Source organism: Malaclemys terrapin, chromosome 1 (assembly GCF_027887155.1).
Source record: "Malaclemys terrapin pileata isolate rMalTer1 chromosome 1, rMalTer1.hap1, whole genome shotgun sequence".
Lineage (NCBI taxonomy): Eukaryota > Metazoa > Chordata > Testudines > Emydidae > Malaclemys > Malaclemys terrapin.
The window spans coordinates 154,920,304-154,940,213 of NC_071505.1; the positions used below are offsets into that span (position 1 = coordinate 154,920,304).

At 40.7% G+C, this 19,910-nt stretch overlaps 1 protein-coding gene across 2 annotated transcripts; it reads right to left on the bottom strand.

Annotated features, from left to right (window-relative positions):
- Window positions 1-2,318: 2,318 nt before the first annotated feature.
- On the bottom strand, window positions 2,319-18,616 carry TIPRL (TOR signaling pathway regulator). Of its 2 annotated transcripts, none has more exons than XM_054044487.1 (7): window positions 18,416-18,616; window positions 15,759-15,938; window positions 14,787-14,886; window positions 11,724-11,855; window positions 9,326-9,421; window positions 7,447-7,509; window positions 2,319-5,487 (listed from the first exon to the last, which is right to left on the bottom strand). In XM_054044487.1, exons 1-7 carry the CDS (start codon window positions 18,514-18,516, stop codon window positions 5,338-5,340), a joined length of 822 nt encoding a protein of 273 aa, XP_053900462.1. In that variant the 5' UTR covers window positions 18,517-18,616; the 3' UTR covers window positions 2,319-5,337. The 2 variants fall into 2 exon arrangements, with proteins under 2 accessions (XP_053900462.1, XP_053900471.1); XM_054044496.1 differs by having other exon boundaries at window positions 15,759-17,713; window positions 18,416-18,480.
- Window positions 18,617-19,910: the final 1,294 nt, after the last annotated feature.

Genomic DNA, 19,910 nt, shown 5'->3' on the forward strand with positions numbered 1-19,910 from the left:
CAGATATAACACGGTAAAGCAGCACTCGGGGTGGGGGGGGGGGAGGGGGGCACATTCCGGCAGATCAAAACAAGTTTGATATAACGCGGTTTCACCTATAATGCGATAAGATTTTTTGGCTCCCGAGGACAGCGTTATATCGAGGTAGAGGTGTATTTTAAAACATACATGTCTTAAAAATATGTTTTGAAGCATTTAATAACTTCAATTACACCAAATAAATTTCTTTATGGTCTGTACTAACATCAGTTTAAGAACCAACCCAAATACTGGGGCAATGAGCAATTTCTTCATAGCTCTGGATGGAAATAAATAAGATTACACTCTTAGAAGTGCAGATCCAGTTTTTGCACAATAAATATAGGTATATTATGATGAAAACATTCATTTTTTAAACAATTATAACTTATGTTCCAAGCCTTTGGACTCATTCTTCAAACGGCTCATTGGACATTCCACCCATTCTAAAAATTGGTTTATGGCATTGGGAAATTCAACCAGGGCAACAAAACAGGGCATGTATAAGTGACAACACTGCGCCAGACAAACTAGCTTCAAACATTAATGATCTGCACAGACATGAAAGCACATCCATAGACATGTAAAGCAAGAAATGTATCTTCAATACTGTCTGTGTAGCTTTTTCAGAACCCTCATGGACTTTGTTTCTTGTTTGTTTGTTTTTTATTTAATTACCATCCAGTAATTTTCTTCAGACATGAAGCCGGCAGTAAACAGGCAGTGTTTTGTCTTGTTTTGTGTGGAATTTTTTTTTTTAGAGCTGTTACCTACTGCAATTAGTTAATTCAGGCAATTAACTCAAAACAAATTAACTCAATTAAAAACAAATATTATGATTAATCACAGTTTTAATCACACTGTTAAACAATCAGAGAATACCAATTTAAAATTCTAAATATTTTTGGATTTTTTTTTAACATTCTCAAATATATTGATTTCAGTTACAACACAGAATACAAAGTGTACAGTGCTCACTTTATATTTGTGATTAGAAATATTTGCAAAAAAGAAAAACAGTATTTTTCTATTCACCTCATACAAGTACTGTAGTGCAATCTCTTTATTCTGAAAGTGCAACTTACAAACGTAGATTTTTTTGTTACAGAACTGCACTCAAAAACAAAACAATGTAAAACTTTAGAGCCAATAAGTCCACTCAGTTCTACTTTTTGTTGAGCCAATCGCTAAGACAAACAAGTTTGTTTACATTTATGGGCAATAATGCTGCCCACTTATTTACGTCACCTGAAAGTGAGAACAGTTGTTCATATGGACCTTTTGCAGCCAGCATTGCAAAGTATTTACGTGCCAGATATGCTAAACATGCCTGTTCTCACTTTTAGGTGACATTGATGTAAACAAACTTGTTTGTCTTAGCGATTGGCTGAACAAGAAGTAGGACTGAGTGGACTTGTAGGCTTTAAAGTTTTACATTATTTTGTTTTTGAGTGCAGTTATGTAAAAAAAAAAAATCTACATTTGTAAATTGCACTTTCACCATAAAGAGATTTCACTATGAGAGTAATAGAAAAATACAATTTCTTTTGTTTTTTACAGTGCAAATATTTGTAATAAAAAATAGTGAGCACTATGCACTTTGTATTCTGTTGCAATTGAAGTCAATATATTTGAAAATGTAGAAATACATCCACAAATATTTAAATAAATTATATTCTACTATTAATACTGCGATTAATCACGATTTCTTTTAATCTCATGATTAATTAACTGTTTGACAGCCCTAATTTTTTCCAAGATTCACTGAGAGATGCAATACTGTGATTCTTTAGACTGCTTTGGTTTCACAGTGTTATCCCGGAACATTTAGCGCTAAAGTGAGTTTTAAATTTCAACATGTATACACAATTTGCATCAGTTCTTGGAGAGTGGAAAGAGATGTGCTAAGAATTCCAGTCAGACTGACTTCTAAGGAAGCCAGGAGTGTTCATCACCTCTGAAAGTTATGCTGTAATACAGTACTTCCCAAACTTTTCAATCCTGAACCCATGCAACTGCTTTAGAAAAATTAAACCAATCACATCCTGCCTTCAACCCCCATGGGCTGCTAGAGGTCTAGCCATCTTAGTTTATACATCTTTCTTGCTCCTCCAGTTAGGCCTTTGGGTTTACCTCCCTACATAGCAGCACTTTGGGAAATGCTGCCCTATTTGTTTTCATATCTAAAGTGGTGTATCATGAGATATAAGTATCTGAAAAAGGTCTAATATACAGCATTCAAGTATACTGTCATTCCTTTTATGATTATTTTTCTAATAAAACTCAGACTTAGACAGAACTATAAAATGTTGCATACATTTTATTTAGTGATAGACAACTACAAATATAGACCATCACATATTAAACTGACCACAAAACTGCCAGAGAAGCACTTCCCCCATCCCATGAGGCATACAACCTGTGCACATCACATAAGACTGGCACTGGCTTCTTTCCTCTGGGAAGCTTGTATCTGAGCAGCATCCAATACACCGATTTCACAGCCTTTTGTGTATTTACACAACATAACATTTAGAGTGACAAGAAAAAACACCCCATACTGCATTTTATTTTGCAGGGAAGTATAACTTTCTAATAGGATCCTGTGATTTCTCCAAGGTGCACGTTCCATTAAAATGCATGGTAGTCAAAAAAGATGGATATCAGATGTGTACATATTCAGAGATAAGTGCGAACTCCACAGCTCCGTTTTAAACAGATCACAAAAACACTAGAAGCAGTAATGGAAGGGCTATAACACACAATATATGCTAAACATGCAATACACCCCTTCTCAATACTAGGTATGGAATATGTGGGTTGTTCTCCTCCATCCTGCCTCAGTGTGATGGAGCTGAACATTATCACTGACCAAACCTGAACCATAGTATTTTTAACCAGCACACAGGTATGTTTCCTTATGTTATCAGCATCCCAACTCTCCTCTCCATCACTACCAACCACGACTCCAAAATGTCTGATTTTTTTAAGCCTCTTAAGAGGCATCTAAAATGGTGTATGCCTTAAATAAAGGCTGCAGTAAGATTTACTTACCCGCACAATGGCCTTCCCTCTTTGCTCGCTGTTGTTCCCGTCCTTTGCCTTCTTTTCCCCCTCACTGAATGAGACCTAAATGTGTTTCCCCAAATTAATTTACTGTGCCTGCTTCCATGTCAAATTCCTTCCCTGCCAGATTCACTCTGTTTATCTAGATATAGGGGGCTTGACTAGGAACCAAGTGTAGGGAGAAGAAGCTTGGAGGTAGCTGGGGCCTGGTGCTGGAGAAAGAATTGGGATTTTTGCATATGAGGGTTTACCTGCCTCTCAGTGGCCACATATTCAGTCATCCCACACTCTAGATGTCCCTGGGTAACATCTACCTGGAAATTAGCTAGCTCTTTGAGTAGTTAGTTATATTTTAAACTCAGTCCTCTTCTCTAGTTGAATCAAACTGATAGTAAACCATTTAATATGTTTGTGTTGCATGCTAGTCTTTTCCAAATGTAAGGCTGCAGGTGTATTCAGGAATACTTTGCACTGATATAATACTTTACAAATTAATCCTCACAAATCCAGTGAGGTAGGAATGTATTACCCCCATTTTATAGATGGGAAACAGAGGCACAGAAAGGTTACGTGACTTACGCATAGTTATACAGTGAATCTGTGGCAGAGCCAGGACCACTGCTTAGGAGTTCCTGCCTTTCAGCCCAATGCCCACTCCATTAGACCATACTGCCTCACTGCACTTGTGAAGCCAATCTTCAGAAAGACACCTGCCATCACTATCATGGCAGGAGCTTTCTCTAAAATTCAGTGTCATCTTAAACCAAAACAGCTTTCATTCTTTTAAGTCTCAATGGTTTTCTTAATTTTTTGTAAAACATCTTATCACTATCCGTCAACTCTAAATTGCATATTTTGATGTGGAGAAGAATTAGAATATATACATTTCTTAATAAGATTAAAAGTTTTCTTCCCTCATCTGAATTATTGCCACCATCGTGGAATATTAAGTCAGTTTAACACTTAAGATTTACTTTTTGTCATCACCTGCATTTAATTCTTGCACTTCATTCAATATGGGCATGAAACCAGATTGGTCAGTTTAGGTTCTTGGTTCTCATGCTATAATCACATTGATGTGTTTAGGTTTTACGACTACATAGGGTAAATGTTTAAATCCACAAAAGTGTAAATTGTGTTGGAACAGAATCATGAATACACACACAAATACACTTTTAATCTATTAGGATTTGTAGGATTTAAGAAATAAAACCTAAATTTCAGACCTAGTATATTTGATAGTGTCCCTTTAAAGCTAGGGAAACTTCAGTCTCAAAAAACCAATACCTCAACCCTTTAGGAATTGAAATACGTGGGATTTAGCAGTTTGATTGTCAGGCCACAACCAACTAAATGGGGTGCTGGCCAGGAAGTCAATGCAGTACAATGCATTTTAATGACTAGATACTACATTAGCAGCACACCTAATCCTAGTAAGCGTCAGATTAGTGTTGTCAGACAGTCCAGCCCCACTAGATATCAGGTGAATTGGTACTTGATAACAAATTTACCATTGTGTGGGCCTCTGTTAACTTCAAGCCATTTCCCTGCTCCCGAACAAGGTGATATCTTTATAATGTGTCTGAAATTGTAATGCTTTGCACATTGCTAACTTTTTAAAGCTATTAATGAGGGAAGAATAAATATCCTCCAATAAAATGTCTGGGATTAAAATTAAGAGAAATTACCTAACTTGTATATTATCTTACACCAAGGGGAGCCAAGCAAAATTTCTAATGTACAACAGAAGGTCAATCATCATATACATCATAGGGAACAAAACCTTTTATTGTAGAAGAATTCTACAGTGTTAATAAAAGCTGCTCAGTTTTGTGAATTACACTAGCTTCTCGGTACCAAGAGCCAAAATTCTTGATCCAGGGTGCTAGTGGTTGAGGGTTTAGGCAATATAGCTGCCAAATGCTCAAAACAGAACAAAAACAGCTATTCATGGGAGGGGTTTATTCTCCAAGACAATTCTCCTGTTTGTTACCAGTCTATCATTCATTCCAAACACAGGTTTGAAATAATATTTAAAAAAAAAAAAAAAAAAAAAAAAAAAAAAAAAAAAGGACAATATATACATTAGTGAAACCTGTCTGAAATGAGCTTTTTGCCCCCTTAAGGCTACAGAAAAATTAGCCAAACAAATGATCTTTAGCCCATAAATAGCGAAACTACCCCAGTGGTAATGGTCAAGTGATCATATGATCTCCAGAAGAGGGCCCATTTCAAGTCCACATAAAGTCACATTTATTTAGAGTCCATGCATGTGCTTTCTGATGAGGCTGTAGGCTCAGGATCCAACTTCTCTGGGAATTCTAGCTTCTCACAAACAGTCTCCTTTACAGGTAAATACTGAGAGATCTCATTAGGCTCCGTGAACAGGGAGGGTGGAACATGCTAAGGAGCAAATATTTTAGTTAGAAATAAACAGAGAGACAAAGGAAGATTTTCAAAGCAAAGTTTAAAGGGAACCAGTCAACTTAAACTCCCACCTGTATGAAATATTCACTGACTACAGTTAAAACACACAAGATCAGACAGCTATTCATCCAATGTACTTTATGCATTTAACTGCATGTTGTGTACACTCAGTTTTCCTTCTCTGTGTGAGTCTTTCAGAACAAAAACATTTAATAGAAAAATATAACCATAAGACCACAAAAACTGGCAGGGACAGTCAGGGGCAAGTGTGGGGTATTCAAAACTACATTTCACTTTTTTAACTGATTGTATTTTTAAATTGAATTTCTGCTCCAAAGAGAGGCTGAGAATGGTATTGTGGAGTCCCATGTTTAATGTCTTCCAATGACTCCAACATCTTCAATGGAGTAGTTCAGGTGTAACAGACTAGCACATCAACAATTCCGTTGATAATGTCAATGCACTTCCTCTTAGCTCTGAAGAGCCCAATACAGCTACCAGTAAAAGTTTTAGACAATGAAGTCAGCAGATAGAATTCTGAATACACACAGGGAATCAATCTGTTCAGTAAATGAAACTACCAAAAAACTCTGCATTTTCAGAGCAGAAATGCACTAATTCTAAGAGTTTAGAAGTATTTCATTCAAGCATCTTAAATTAAAACCAGACAATTCAACAAAAAAGAGGCATTTTACAAACTCTCTCTTCTCTATAGGTGCTTCCAGAGACTACACTGCCTTATTACTTACAGACGTTTGGAGTGTTATTCTGAGAACACTGACTTCAAGCCTTATAAAGTAACTTCATCTAGAAGATTACTCAAAAGTTGCTGGAATGCAGCCCACACTGCAACCTGTTCAGGCTTTTAGCAAAGCACAGTGCTGTTGAATTTTGAAACTGGCTCTTAATATAACATGCTGGGGTTCATACTACTTTCTCTGAATGATTTTTAGATCTGATGTTCCCAATTTACAAGTCAAAAGCTGATTTTTTCCGAACAGGTAGCTTTGCAAACTCAACCGGGGAAATCCATTTGTGCTCTGTCCCTTTATCAGAACCAGCAATAAAGATTATGTAGCTTAGATGATCATTTTGAAGCATGTGGCAGAACAGCATCCAGCTAACTCTGCTAGCTATGTGGACTCTACAACACAAACTTAGATTCTGTCATTAAACAGATTTAATTCAGATATGCAGGGATCATATACCATATGCTGAATAAAAAAGGGTCATTCTTATAGCATAATCCCTTACTTTTAAGGATATCCAATGTTTTACAAACAAAGGCCCAGAAATTAGTGCAGCATTAGCCTCATTTTACAGATGGGGAAAATGAGGCCGAGAGACATTAAGTGATTTGTCCTAGGTCACACAATGAGTCAGTGGTGGAGTCAAGAATAGAACTCAGTAGTCCCAACTCTTAGTTCCTACCTCTAACAACTAGGTCTTGCAGCTCTCTCTAAATGCTTATACTATTGTACAAATGCACTTTAGTAGCATAAGACCATAGGTCTTTCAATTTTAAAGGCCAATTATAGCATTTGCATCAGCCAGTCTGCATCAGTCTATGCTAGTAAATAGATCTCAAATATTGCTAGCAGTGTAGGCAACCACTAGCCTGCAGAATTAATTGCCACAGGAGATCAAGGGGTCTTAAATTGTGGATGAATAATTCTACCAATAACCTAACATTTATAACTATTCAAACAAAGATGAAGAGTAATCTAGTACCATGTGTCACCTTATGCACGGAATATTGACAAGGGCCAAGAATCAATCTTCCTCCAAATAGCATTGCACAATGGTCAGGAGGAGTTTTGCCTCTCTTCAGGTCCAGGCTAAACAAACAGAGGTCTGACCTGATATGGCACTTTCTACACTAGACAGAAGACACTGAAGCTAGTATACATGGAAAACATGTTTAAAATGCATTACCGTTAAGCTTGAAATTTTGCTTTCTTTAGATGTGTATTCCCGTATCATGTAGGGCTTGTCAGCCTAATAAGAGAGAAAACAGGCAAAACAGTTACAAAACATATATTCTCTAGTATTCCATGAACTGAACGTTGTAAATAAACTGAATTTGAATACATCTGGATTTTGTTGGCTAAAGATTTTTCAGTGTAGAGACTAGGATTTAAGTTTACTGTGGGGAAAAAAAATGAAGTTTAGCAATTTCAATCTAGCTCCTAACAGTCATTTATCTGCAAAACAAGAACTATGATTTAATATATTTGTTAATCTTTGCTCAGGTGAAGCCCAATTATTGGCATCATCAATGGCATTGAAGGGAGGAACAAACAATATTTCATGTTCATCCCATGAAGTGCCCTGATCTCGTTTCATGGGATGCTTGGGCTCAAGTGCAATCTTAAGAGTTTCTTGCACCTTGGTCTGGCAAAAGCATCACAAAAATTGCACTCTCCAGAAGTCAGCCATAGAGCAACAAGGCAATAGGATATTTTTCAACAACAGAGACAGGGAAGAAGCAGCAGAATATGGCGGCCCACTTTTAAATACTGAGGAAGGGGTCAAATTTAGATGCCTCAGGTGCCTCACCATTGCAAGTTCCCTTCTCCTCCAAATGCATGGTTACAGGTCTGAGGAGCTGTATGGCTGGAGAAGCAGAAAATTAAGACTTGAAGGCAATTTCTCAATTTGGAGCTACAGTACTGTGGATTTTGACTTCCACAGCAGGCTGTCTTTTATTCCAAAATGATCTGCCTGCCATGGAGCCAATCACTATGTGCACGTGACTCAAATGGCTGCACAAAATAATGCTGAATTATGTCCTGTACAGAGCAGTACACATATAACCAATACCCTTTGCAGCAACAGCTAGCCAGCCCCGGTAGTCATATAGCTTTCTACCTAGTTTAACAGAGTAGTAAAGGAAAGAGACCTCTAAAGCACATACTATCCAAACATCTCAAAGTGCTTTACAGACAGTAATAAAGATTCCATATTATTTATTTGGTAAGTTATCCACATTTTAGAGATGGGAAACTAAAGCTGAGGAAAACCAACTTCCCCAAAATCACAGCATGAGTCAGAGAGATAACTGGGAATTCTGACTCAGTTCTATAATCAGATACGTAAATGCTGCTGGGAGCCACAACAAGCCAACAGGAGATGCCTAGAAGTTGGGAGCAATTAGCATAGAGAAAAAGATCATATTATTCACTTTGTATGTTCTACTTCTTTCCCTTACCCTTTGTCTGTCTTGTCTGTTTAGATTGTAAGCTCTTCAGGTCAAGGACTGTCTGCTACCCTGTGTTTGTACAGTGCCTAGCACAATGGGGCTCCATTCTTAGTGGGTCGTTGGGCATTACCGTAATAAACATGCATAAAATAATAAATTGGAAGTTCAGTTCAGCTAGCCTCTACTTTCCCTAACCCAACATCAGCCAACATTGCTCTGACTTCTGCAATTCTTCGGACAGAAAGTAACACTAGAGAGACAAGGTGGGTGAGGTGATATCTTTCATCATATCAACTTCTGTTGGTGAGAGAGAGAAGCATTTAAGCTCACAGAGCTCTTCTGCAGGTCTGGGAAACTTACTCATTTTAGCTGTGACACTCGGTAAGTCCTGCAGAAGAGCTCTGCAGAAGAGCTCTGTGTAAGCTCAGAAGCTTGTCTCTCTCACCAAGATAAGTTGGTCCAATAAAAGATATTACCTCACCCACTTGGTCTCTCTAATACCCTGGGACGGACACCAATACAACACCACTGCATACAACCACAGTAACACTGTACGGGCCATATTCTGCCAAGTGGAACATGAAACAGACATCAGGGATATTAAATGTTTACCTCATGGTAAAGTCTTGTATCATTCATCCTGATAAGTACACCATCAACTCGCAAGAAAAACCTCAACAACACAAAGAAGCTGGAAGGCATTACTCTCTGCAAAAAAACCAAGATGTTTAATTTAACACATTATGACATTTTACTGTAAAATACACAGCTATTTAGCCAATAAGTTCAGAACCACTAGTGCTAGTAGCGCTTGGACTGTTCCAAGCCATGGTCTTGTGAAGAGTACAAGTTCCACTGGAGCTGCACAACTGAATAGGAGGCAGTGATCTTTAAATGGTGCAGTCAAGGTCTGTGCCTAATGATCTGCTATAGCTGCCTCAAAAGATTTGAGAAAATATCAATGTACAATATCATTCAACAGATTGTTACATAACATTTATAATGATCCTGCCCTGCCTAGTGCAGTGACAGGGGAAAAGATTGTTCCTTGTAACCTCTGATACCAATATCCTTTTCTTCTACAAGATTATATTTTTAGAAAGAAATACAAAAAACCTTACATTTTAAATATATTGGCCAGTTGGGGCATTAAATGTCTCCTAAACAGACATAACTCCTCGATATTATGATCCAGGCCATCACGTAAGACAGGCCTCACCCCCCAATGGTAATTCGACACTGCAGTTGCAAGCGTGCTTCCCAGCAGTAGAGAGACATGCACTAGCTCGGTTTATATTAGCATGCTAAAAATAGCAGTGTGGCTGCAGTGACATGGACAGCAGTTTGAGCTAGCCACACAAGTACAGTCACACCAGCCCTCTGGGTATGTACTCTGGTGGCTAGCCCAAGCCACTGCCCACGCTGCCATCGCCATACTGTTGTTTTTAAGCGGGCAAGTGTGTCTCTCTCTACCCGGGCTGGGAAGCACACCACCAACTGCAGTATAGACACACCCCTCGAACCCAGGCAATGGGGACAGATCCTGTCCTATTTATTTAAGGGGCTCCCAGGATTTTGTAACAAAAGAATGAACACTAGAATGTTGATAATAATAACAGGTTTTAAAATTTGTATTAAAGTTAATGTTTAAAATTAAATATACACAAGTTAAGAGGGAAGGTACTGTACGTCTGGGGTCAGGCTTGAGTTATGAGGGATTACAGGTATCAGTTGCAAGGGTGAAGAGATACATACATATCACATAACCAGAATAGACTCAGATGGGGGTGCAAGAGTTTTTAAAGGGTCAGTGGATAAGTGGGCTCGGGTACACCAAGTCAGTAGCAAATGAGTACGTGGCTGGGGTGCATCCCTTGGCTTGTCAGGGAAGGAAGCAGGCTGTTTCAACACGCTTCTACAGCATTCACAAAGAGCTTTACAAATTTCAGCCAATTAATCCTCAACTCCCCTTGTGAACCAGGTGAGAAACTGCAGAAGCAAGCTGTTATTATAGAGGGACAGTGTCACGGTAAATCCCCTTTACAAATGTTCCTTACCTGTAACACTAAAACCACCTTGATTATTTACACTGAAGGAATTTTTAAATGTTAGTTTATTGCACTATTACCACTTTGGACCCAAACAGCTTGTGAAAGTTCAGGGACCTGTGGGTTGTTCCCGTTGGGAGAAAACACTCATGATGGAGTCTGGGATTTTTGTTTATTTACAAAGAACGTACAAAGTCCTGTTTCTTCAAATGCAGGAGGAACAAAACAAACAAAAAAACAAAAAACCCCACAAAAACAAAAAAGGAGACTGTTTCTTTGCTCACAAAGCCAAACTTTCAGCCAATACTCTGACCCAAAACCTCTCCTCTCAGCATGTCGCAGGGCCACACTAAGTGGTTCCAGGCTATGTCTGCTCACCACTCTCTCTCTGCTTCGGCTTCTCTGTGTGTGTGTCGCCCTCTCCCCGCACCCACAGAACACTCCTCCCTTACTCCAAAACCAGTCCTCAGGCCTTGGCTACACTGGCGCTGTACAGCGCTGCAACTTGCTGCGCTCAGGGGTGTGAAAACGCCCCTCCACCCCCACCCCCGCAAGCGCAGCAAGTGCAGCGCTGTAGAGCGCCAGTGTAATCAGAGCCTGCAGCGCTGCACGCTCCCTCGCAGCGCTGCAAGCTATTCCCCTCGGAGAGGTGAAGTACATACAGCGCTGCGAGAGAGACTAGACTCGCGCTGTGAATTCCCGAGTGTAGCCAAGGCCTTAGTTAAAAAAAATCTCCACCAAAGTCTTTAGAACGCCTGTGTGACCTTGGATGTGCCTTTGTCTCAGAGGCCACAATTGTCTTACATTTAACCTGAAAGAAGGCCTGCTGTTCAACTCATCAATTTAATGGGTTTTTAACTAAACCTATAACAATACATTAGGTCTGCTTTTTACTTTACCTCAACTCAAGAGAAGATTGGGGGGGGGGGGAGAATATGTACATAGGAAGTGATTAAACTCACTATTTTTACACTCAGACTTGAAACACCATGATCATGAAGCTCATCTTCAAACAGCAGAACTTCTTCAAAAAACATAATCTGTTCCCGGGCTTTCAATTTCTCTGTATTGATGTGATCAGTTGTAGGAACAACCTAGGAAAATTAAGTTTAAGAATAGTTAGCATAATTTGGCAGTGTTGTTGTAGCAGTGTCGGTCCCAGGATATTAGCGAGACAAGGTGGGTGAGGTAATTACTTTTACTGGACCAGATAATTTTACTGGACCAATTTCTCCTGGTGAGAAAGACAAGTTTTCAAGCTTACACAGAGCTCTTCTTCTCACCAAGAGAAGTTGTTGTAATAAAAGATATTACCTCATTCACCTTGTCTCGCTAACATAATTTGGCATAAGATATCTGCGGACTATGTCTTCTGCTGAAAACCCTGTACTCTTCAACTCCCTGTTTTAATACAGCCTTACTTCTGTGGTGCTCAGCCAAAGGTCTCTGAGCTTCTCATAGAAAAAAATTGCTAAAAGCTAAAAATTCCAAGAGGAAACATGGCCAAACAAGACAAGAAACCCAAAGTTTGGGATTTCCCATGAGCTGTCACCTTGCAGATTGGGGAAGGCTGAGCATGGGTTTTGCTAAATTTCACCTGAAAAAAAAAAAAAAAAGTATCTGCAAACAGTTTTGACTGAGTTCTAGATTTCAAACAAACAGTCAGGGAAGTACTGAGTGTATTGTGATGCTGGCCGGCCAGGTGCCAGCTCTTGCCAATACTGCAGGCATTAGCTAAGAACTGACAAACTCATCGCTGGAGACCAGACCAGCCCATTTATGCATTAGTGTTGCTCAAAAAAGGTATTAGTCTTATAAGAATGTATTTAGTGTTTAGATTCTATAGATTGTTTGTAAGTTACTGCATGAATTCATCATATTTGTAATGTCTGCATTCCAAGCTATCAGGAAATATGTAAGTTTTGCTTTATAACTTTGAAAATGTTTGCTCTAATCTTGTGAACGCAGATGGGAAGAGTGATCCCCCCAGCCTGTCCAGAAGAACTATCAAAATCAGATGGGCCATCAAGGAACATCGCAATACAAAGGATTGGTGACTGGCCCCATCACAGCTTGGAAATGCCATATGCAAGGAAGATCATTCAATGGACTTGCAGGCCAAAGGAAGGAAATAAAACAAAGGCCAGGTGTACACTACAGACCTATAATGGTATAACTTTAGCAATCCAAACCCCTGAGCGATGCAGTGATACGGACCCAACCCTCCATGTAGACAGCACTATGTTGGTGGGAGAGCTTCTCCCACTGACACAGCTACTGTCTCTCAGGAAGTAACTATGCCAATGGGCAAAGCTCTCCTGTCGATGCAGTAGCGTCTTCACTAAAGCGCTGCAGCTGCGCCGCTGTAGCACTTATACATGAAGTCAAGCCCAAAGACACATGAAAACTTTCCATCTCTTTGCTGTTTGAACTCTCACTGGGTCAGAGACACTAAACTGAAGCCAGAGATCACCAGGGGTTACCTCTGGATCTGCCCTGGAAGACATTTTGAACCAGGGCTTTGGAGCTGTGCTCCGGCTCTGCTCCAGCTCCAGGCAAAAACCTGCAGCTCCACTGCTCCGGGCTCCACTCCAAAGCCCTGTTTTGAATTAACAGATCACAACTCTGTCACTCTTGAGATTTTTATTGCAACTCATTTTTGCATATATGTTTCCTTGCTTTTACCTGTAACTAACTCATTTTTTTTTAAACCTTTAGATAGTTTTTATAGGATTGGCTATATGCATTGTCTTTGGTGTAAGATCTAGGGTACCAATTGATCTGCGGTAAATGACTGGCCTCTTGGGACTGAAAGCAATCTGAATATTTTGTGATTTTTGGTGTAAATGACCATTTATCACTAAGTCCAGCTTGCCTGGATGGCAAGATAGACTGAAGAGTCCAAAGGGATTGTCTGTGACTCCACTGTAAGACTGGTATAGTGATCCAGGAGTTCATATTTGTCACTGGCTTGGTGAAATCTATTTAAAGAACATACCACCATTTTGGGATATGTTTTTGTCAGTCTGCCCTGAGGTTGGCAGTCATAATCGTGAGCCACACCAGACAGTGTGACATGTATTAATAGATATTTCTGAATAGAATTTTGGTTATAAATATTGTAAGCTTCTATAATTTATACGGAACACCAAGATCTTTTATAGACAGATAATAAAAAATGCTTCTCCTCCTTAACTGCACAAAAAACTTGGGTATCTTTCTCACTTCCCAGGACCTCTCATTCTATAAACACGTTCAAAGCTATCATTCTTACCCTCTCTGAAAAGGTACCGGCCAAGTGCCATTTGGCCAACAAGAGAAGTTTTATATTTATATAGCACAATTCATTCCAAAGGGACCCAAGAGTTTGGAGGGTTTTAAATAACTATAGTAATGCTAGGGGATTAACTAGAATTCATCTGCCTAGTAGAGGTAGGGGGTTGAGGGTTTTTTTTTTTTTTTTTTTTTTAATTGCCAACATCAAGCAGACGCACTGGATATTTCAGGGCTACTTTAAAATGGTTACTTACGATTGGGAGAGATTGTCACAAATGAGGTATGAACACAGTTATTACTGTATGTAAACACAGCACCACTGATTAACAGCCAAATCTGGGGTACAGCATCACAGCCAACTGGCATGCTGCATGCTTAGGGTACCACAGAATTATAGGAGACCTTCAGTCCTCATGTATCTGGGGAGTTCAGGACTTCAGTGGCAACCCACTAAGCATCAAGAACCCACACACACAGCCTTATATTCCAAATACAAGGGACTTTGGGGGCATTTTTATATAGAATTCAGAAATTAAAAAAAAAAAAAAACCCTCAGCATTAAATTACTCAAAGTGAACTGTGACTTGCTTAAAAAAAAAAAAAAATACGGAAGACTCCATAAACCCCAATTATACTTTGAAAGCAGATCTCTTCAAAACTATGCAACCTTATTTTGGAAGGCGTGCTTTGTTTTTCAATAAGTCTATACACAATGTGATGCAATGAGCATTTAATGAAAAAAGACTCACTTTTAACTTTACAGTATCTCCTAATAGTGTTCCTTTGTAGTCTGTTGTATAGGTCCAATCATATGGTTTAACGACTTCTTTCGTGTGTTCAGCCTCAGTCCTCAATAAAGGAAGAGAAAAAAAAACACACTTTGTAATAAGTGATTAACATTACAATACCACATACAAGAGACATATACCCTTGTCCCAACACTGATGTCCTTAAACAGCCAAAACTTCCTGGAAATAGCGGTTTTACCTGTGCAAAGACTCTAGTGTCAAGCCACATCTATACAGTACTGCTTCTCATTGACAATATCCATGTTTATCTAGTAATTTTGAAGACCATTCCAAGCATCAACTCCCATAGCATAAGTGCTTCGTTCATATGATTTTAGACAGAAGTCTTTAGTTTAATGTTGTCAAGTGTTGTACAGTTTAAGTTTGCCCGCTCATCCCAAGGATTCTGCTGGCAGAATGTATCTGATATTAAACCGATACTCCATCTTAGGCATTTGGACAGTTTTGATGCTTCTGTGCCTCACTTTATATACTGCCAGCATCACTGCTAACAACCTGATAAATATACAGTAGAATTCTGTATCAAGACTAAATGCACTACAAAAAGGTACCTCCAGTAGCAACATTTTGTACTTGCCCTTTGACATCTTAAGGTGAAAGGTGCTATGCATGATCTTGCAACATTCAAATCACAACAGGAATTTTTCTATTGACTAAAATGGAAGCAGAATCAAACCCAAGTCCTTTACAAGTGTTAAGTAAACCACAATACACCTGAGAAGAAGGCAAGTATAACTATCCCAGTTTTGTGGATGGGGAGACTGAAGCACAGAAAGCTTAAGTGACTTTCAAGACCACACAATAAGTGACAGAGCCTTGGCTGCCAGTCTCCTGTATTAGCCACCACATAAAACTCCATCTCCCATCACATTAGTGCTCACCCTGGTATTGTGGTAATACTGCAGTGCTCACCTGCTCTCTTGCCATTCCTCTGCACAGGCCACTTTAATCATACCTTGATAGTTATTTACACATTTTAAAGCATCTGTTGCATTGAACTCAATTCCAAAGCCATAATCATGCTGAATTCTTAGGATGTTGTCTCCAAACATCATTTCTGGGAGGGAAGGCATGTGCAATTCATCAGCTAATCTGCATGCAGACAAAGAGGTTAAATCAATAAGGTTGCAATCTACATTTGCAGGACTTTGTAACTGTGCCCACAAGCATAGTTTAATTTGAGTGATCATTTTCCCTTCACACTACAAAATATTCCAATAGTCTCCTCTCTTCCGCAACACTGTCAGAAGATCTCTTAAACATGGAGAAGTCCAGAGGTAGACATTGTGGCTAGTCTACTCTAGAAAATTTGATCGGCCTAATTAGATCAACACCCCTGAGCAACGTATTTAAGCTGATCTAAGTCCCTGTGTAGACAGTGCTAGATCAACGGAAGAATTCTTCCATCGACATCACTACCGCCTTTCAGTTTTACTACAGTGGCTGGAGAATCCCTCCTGTCACCTTAGTAAGTGTCTACATTGAAGCGCTCAACTGTGCCGCTGAAGCATTTTAAGTGTAGACATAGCCTTACTACTACTTACCACACAGTATTACTTTAGAGCAAGATAAAGATGCACAGTCTGCCCATTTAAAAATATAGCTTCAGTTGAAGAAACGAATGGCTCAGAGGATCAGTACAGTGAGATGCAACCTTTCACCTTTGGGTTGGCAGTTCTAAACCTGCTCTGATTGGTAATTGATGGAAGTTTTCATTATCTAGCAGGTGTTCAGTTATCTATGAGGAGTTAATATCTCAATGAGAGAAAAATAAGCATCTACACTGCAAACAATTGGCACTCTTTTGGGGTAGTCTCAGCAGACATGCCAAAGACTGAGTGGGAAATATAGACTAAAATTAGATTCTCTCCCCTACTAGTGGCCAATGTACCATGAAGAACATTGGCACTAATCTAAGCCCCTTTGTAGACAGTGCTAGATCAACAGAAGAATTCTTCCATCAACATCATTACGGCCTTTCAGTTTTACTACAGTGGCTGGAGAACCCCTTCGGTCACGTTAATAAGTGTCTACATTGAAGCGCTCAAGCTGACAAGCTATTACTATCTCTGGTGAATCTGCTCTGCAGACAAAAGGATTAGAAGACAAGAATCCATCTCTCTCTGTCTTCTGTAATTGTGATCATTGTGCAGAGCTATCAGGTGAAAAATGCAGTAAAAGTTATTTTAGTCAGTAAAGCAAGCAGCTATAACTTAAGACACATCAGGAGCAGATAGAATGAGCAAGGTGCCATTTTTGCAGTCACTTTTCAGAGTAGCAGTGCATTGCATTTGTACAGTGCCCTGCACAATGGGTTCCGGCTTTATGACTAAGGCTCCTAGGTACTATGATAAATAGTGTCCAAACCTTATGATTTCATCTGCCTGCATTTACTATACACTTTGCTACAAAATGCAATTAAATAAGATAGTCCATTCAGGACTTCACAAAAAAAAACATTTTTCAACATGACACAGTCTTATATAAAAGAGCTTTTTAAGAAATAAGTTTATGACAAACAAATGAATCACACAAAAATAAATGCAACACAAACTGAAAGTCACATATTGGCAAGAGACTGAAGAGCTGAAATAAGTCTGAAGATTTAATTTACCATAGTATTTGAGATCCAGAGATATCAAACTATCAAAGACGGTTGCTGCTAAACAAGCTCAGACTTTACTTTTAGTATCTGAAATATTTATATTTACTTTAAAGTTTGTTTGAAACCCGAACGTTAGTCAGGTCTGAAGGAAGCAGTTTCCCCCACCGCTTTATAGAAACAGAAATTGTTGCCACATGTGAACAGGCGAGTGGTCCATTTGTAAGAAAACCTGAGTTGAGGAGTCCACAAGAGTCCTGAATACCTTAGGAAGAGGAAAGCAAAAACATCCCTGCCTCTCAAATCAAAAGATGTTCCACAGTATCACACAAAGGATGCAAAAGAAACTCTTGATCCCAGCAGACGGCCTTTTGGGACTTACATTTATTGGGATTTTTTGTTTTTAATAGTAGTTCTTTCTGCAGTGCATCTTTAGGAGATTACCTTAGCAGAAACTCAACTCTTGCTCAGTAATGATATGCCTACACCGCATTGTAAACCCAGGTCTGTAGGACCCATGCTTGGGGACTCAGGCTATGTCTACATTAGCACTTTTGTCAGTCAGTGGTGTAAAAAAACAAACAAAATCCACACTAATGACTGACGTAAGTTTCACCAACAAAAGCGCCAGTGTGGACAGCACTATGTCCTCAGGAGACGCTCTCCCACCGACACAGCTACCGCCCCTGTTGGGAGTGGTATAATTATGCCAACGGGAGAGCTCTCTCCCTGGTGTGGACAGCAGAGGGATTTGGGCTCAAACCACAGCCTGAGCCCCGGTTTACAACGCGGATCTGTCAGAGGCGGGCTCCCCAGCCCGACCGGACCCGCTGAGCGGGCACAGGCAGCCCCCATCCACGGAGGACCCGATCGGTGAAACCCGAGCTTGGTCTGTAACCCCCGCCCGCCCATCCATCCGGCCTGGAAACGGAGTCACCGGCCGCGACCCCCCGCCCCGCGACCCCACCTCTCGGCCTGGGCCGATTTCATGATGTGGGTCCGGGCGGCGTTGAGTCTCCAGGGCCCGAAGGTGAAGTCGCGGCTGGTGCTTTGGAACACGGGGTACATGGCGGGGCCGGGGAGGGGCTGGGAAGGGGAAGCGGCGGGAGGAGAAGAAGGAAAAGGTGGTTGCCGGTCTCCCCCGCAGTAACAGCACCAGCGCCGCCGGAACCGGAACCCACCCCCATACACTTCCGCTTCCGGGATCACTCACCTGGGCGCGCGCCAGAAAGAATCCGGCATCGTGACGAGAGGCTCGCGCCGCGGAGAGAGAGAGGGAGATGGGAGCGGGCAACGTGATAAAGAGGCGGGGAGGGGGCAGGGTCACGTGACAAAGGCCCAGTGAAGCCGGGGACCTACATCTCCCAGCGGCCTGGCCGCGCGCTGGGAGTCTCTGCTGCTGGGTCAGGCCGCGCGGAACGAGGGGAGGCGCCGCGCTCGCGGGGGTGTAAGGCTCCATGGTACCAACCCACAGAGCAGAGGTGCGGGTGGTTGCGCCGCGAGGGAGACGACCCGTCCCATCTCCCCCCCTCCCCCCGCCTCCGGGGGCGGCTCCGGCCCTGGGGGGCTGGGTCCTGCTCTGGGCGTTGCGACCTGGCCCAGGTGTCCGCAGGTCTGCTCCGGGTTGGCACAACCCTCCCTCCCTGGGGACTGCAGCGCTTCCTGGGGTCCCCAAGTAGGGTGACCAGACAGCAAGTGTGAAAAATCAGGACAGGGGGTGGGGAGTAATAGGAGCCCATATTAAAAAAAAAAAAACCAAATATCAGGACTGTCCCGATATTATAGGGACAGCCCTGATATCTGGTCACCTTATCCCCAAGGCTGAGGCACCTCGCTACCACCTGCCCTTAGTGTTGTCTACACCTGCTGGCAAGGGACAGCTCCCCATCTCCATGGGCACTGCAGGTGCTTCAGCCCTCCAGCCCCTCCCCCCCCCCCCCCCCAGACTGACTAGTCCCTGTTCTGCTGGACACCCAGAATTCATAGATCTGCTGCACCCAAAGAAGCAGCACACCCCAGCTTACCAGTTCCACTTCAGATACCTGCTCTGTTTAACACATGGCACTTACCTGTTTGTTGTGAAAACAAGTGTAGACAGAGTTTCCAGAAGTAGCAGGTCAAAATATCGGAAATTAATGGTTACATGTAAAATAAACTTATAAGCAGGGATCCTAGTTTTCTATGGTAAAAAAAAACCCAAAATTTTCTGATTTAAAAAAAAAATCCATGTTTTTCTGTGATTAAAATGAAATGCGGAACTTTAGTTTCCCTAGCCTCAATATATATAGGCATTGGTGAAACACAATGTTTTATTTATATATTTACAAATTTTAAGCAAGTTTGAAGCCTACCAGGGCCATCAATCATTATAATAAAATAAAAATAATAAATTGCTATTTTTATTTTTACATCTACCAACTACTGTATTTCTATGTATTCTGTATTTTCAGGGGAAAAAATTT

Coding starts and splice junctions, on each gene's coding strand:
- TIPRL (XM_054044487.1), bottom strand. CDS start 18,516: ATGTACCCCGTGTTCCAAAGCACCAGCCGCGACTTCACCTTCGGGCCC. Junction 9,422..11,723: donor CAAGTCTGAGTGTAAAAATA/GTGAGTTTAATC, acceptor GTTTTTTTGCAG/AGAGTAATGCCTTCCAGCTT. Junction 7,510..9,325: donor ATACAAGACTTTACCATGAG/GTAAACATTTAA, acceptor CTCTCTTATTAG/GCTGACAAGCCCTACATGAT.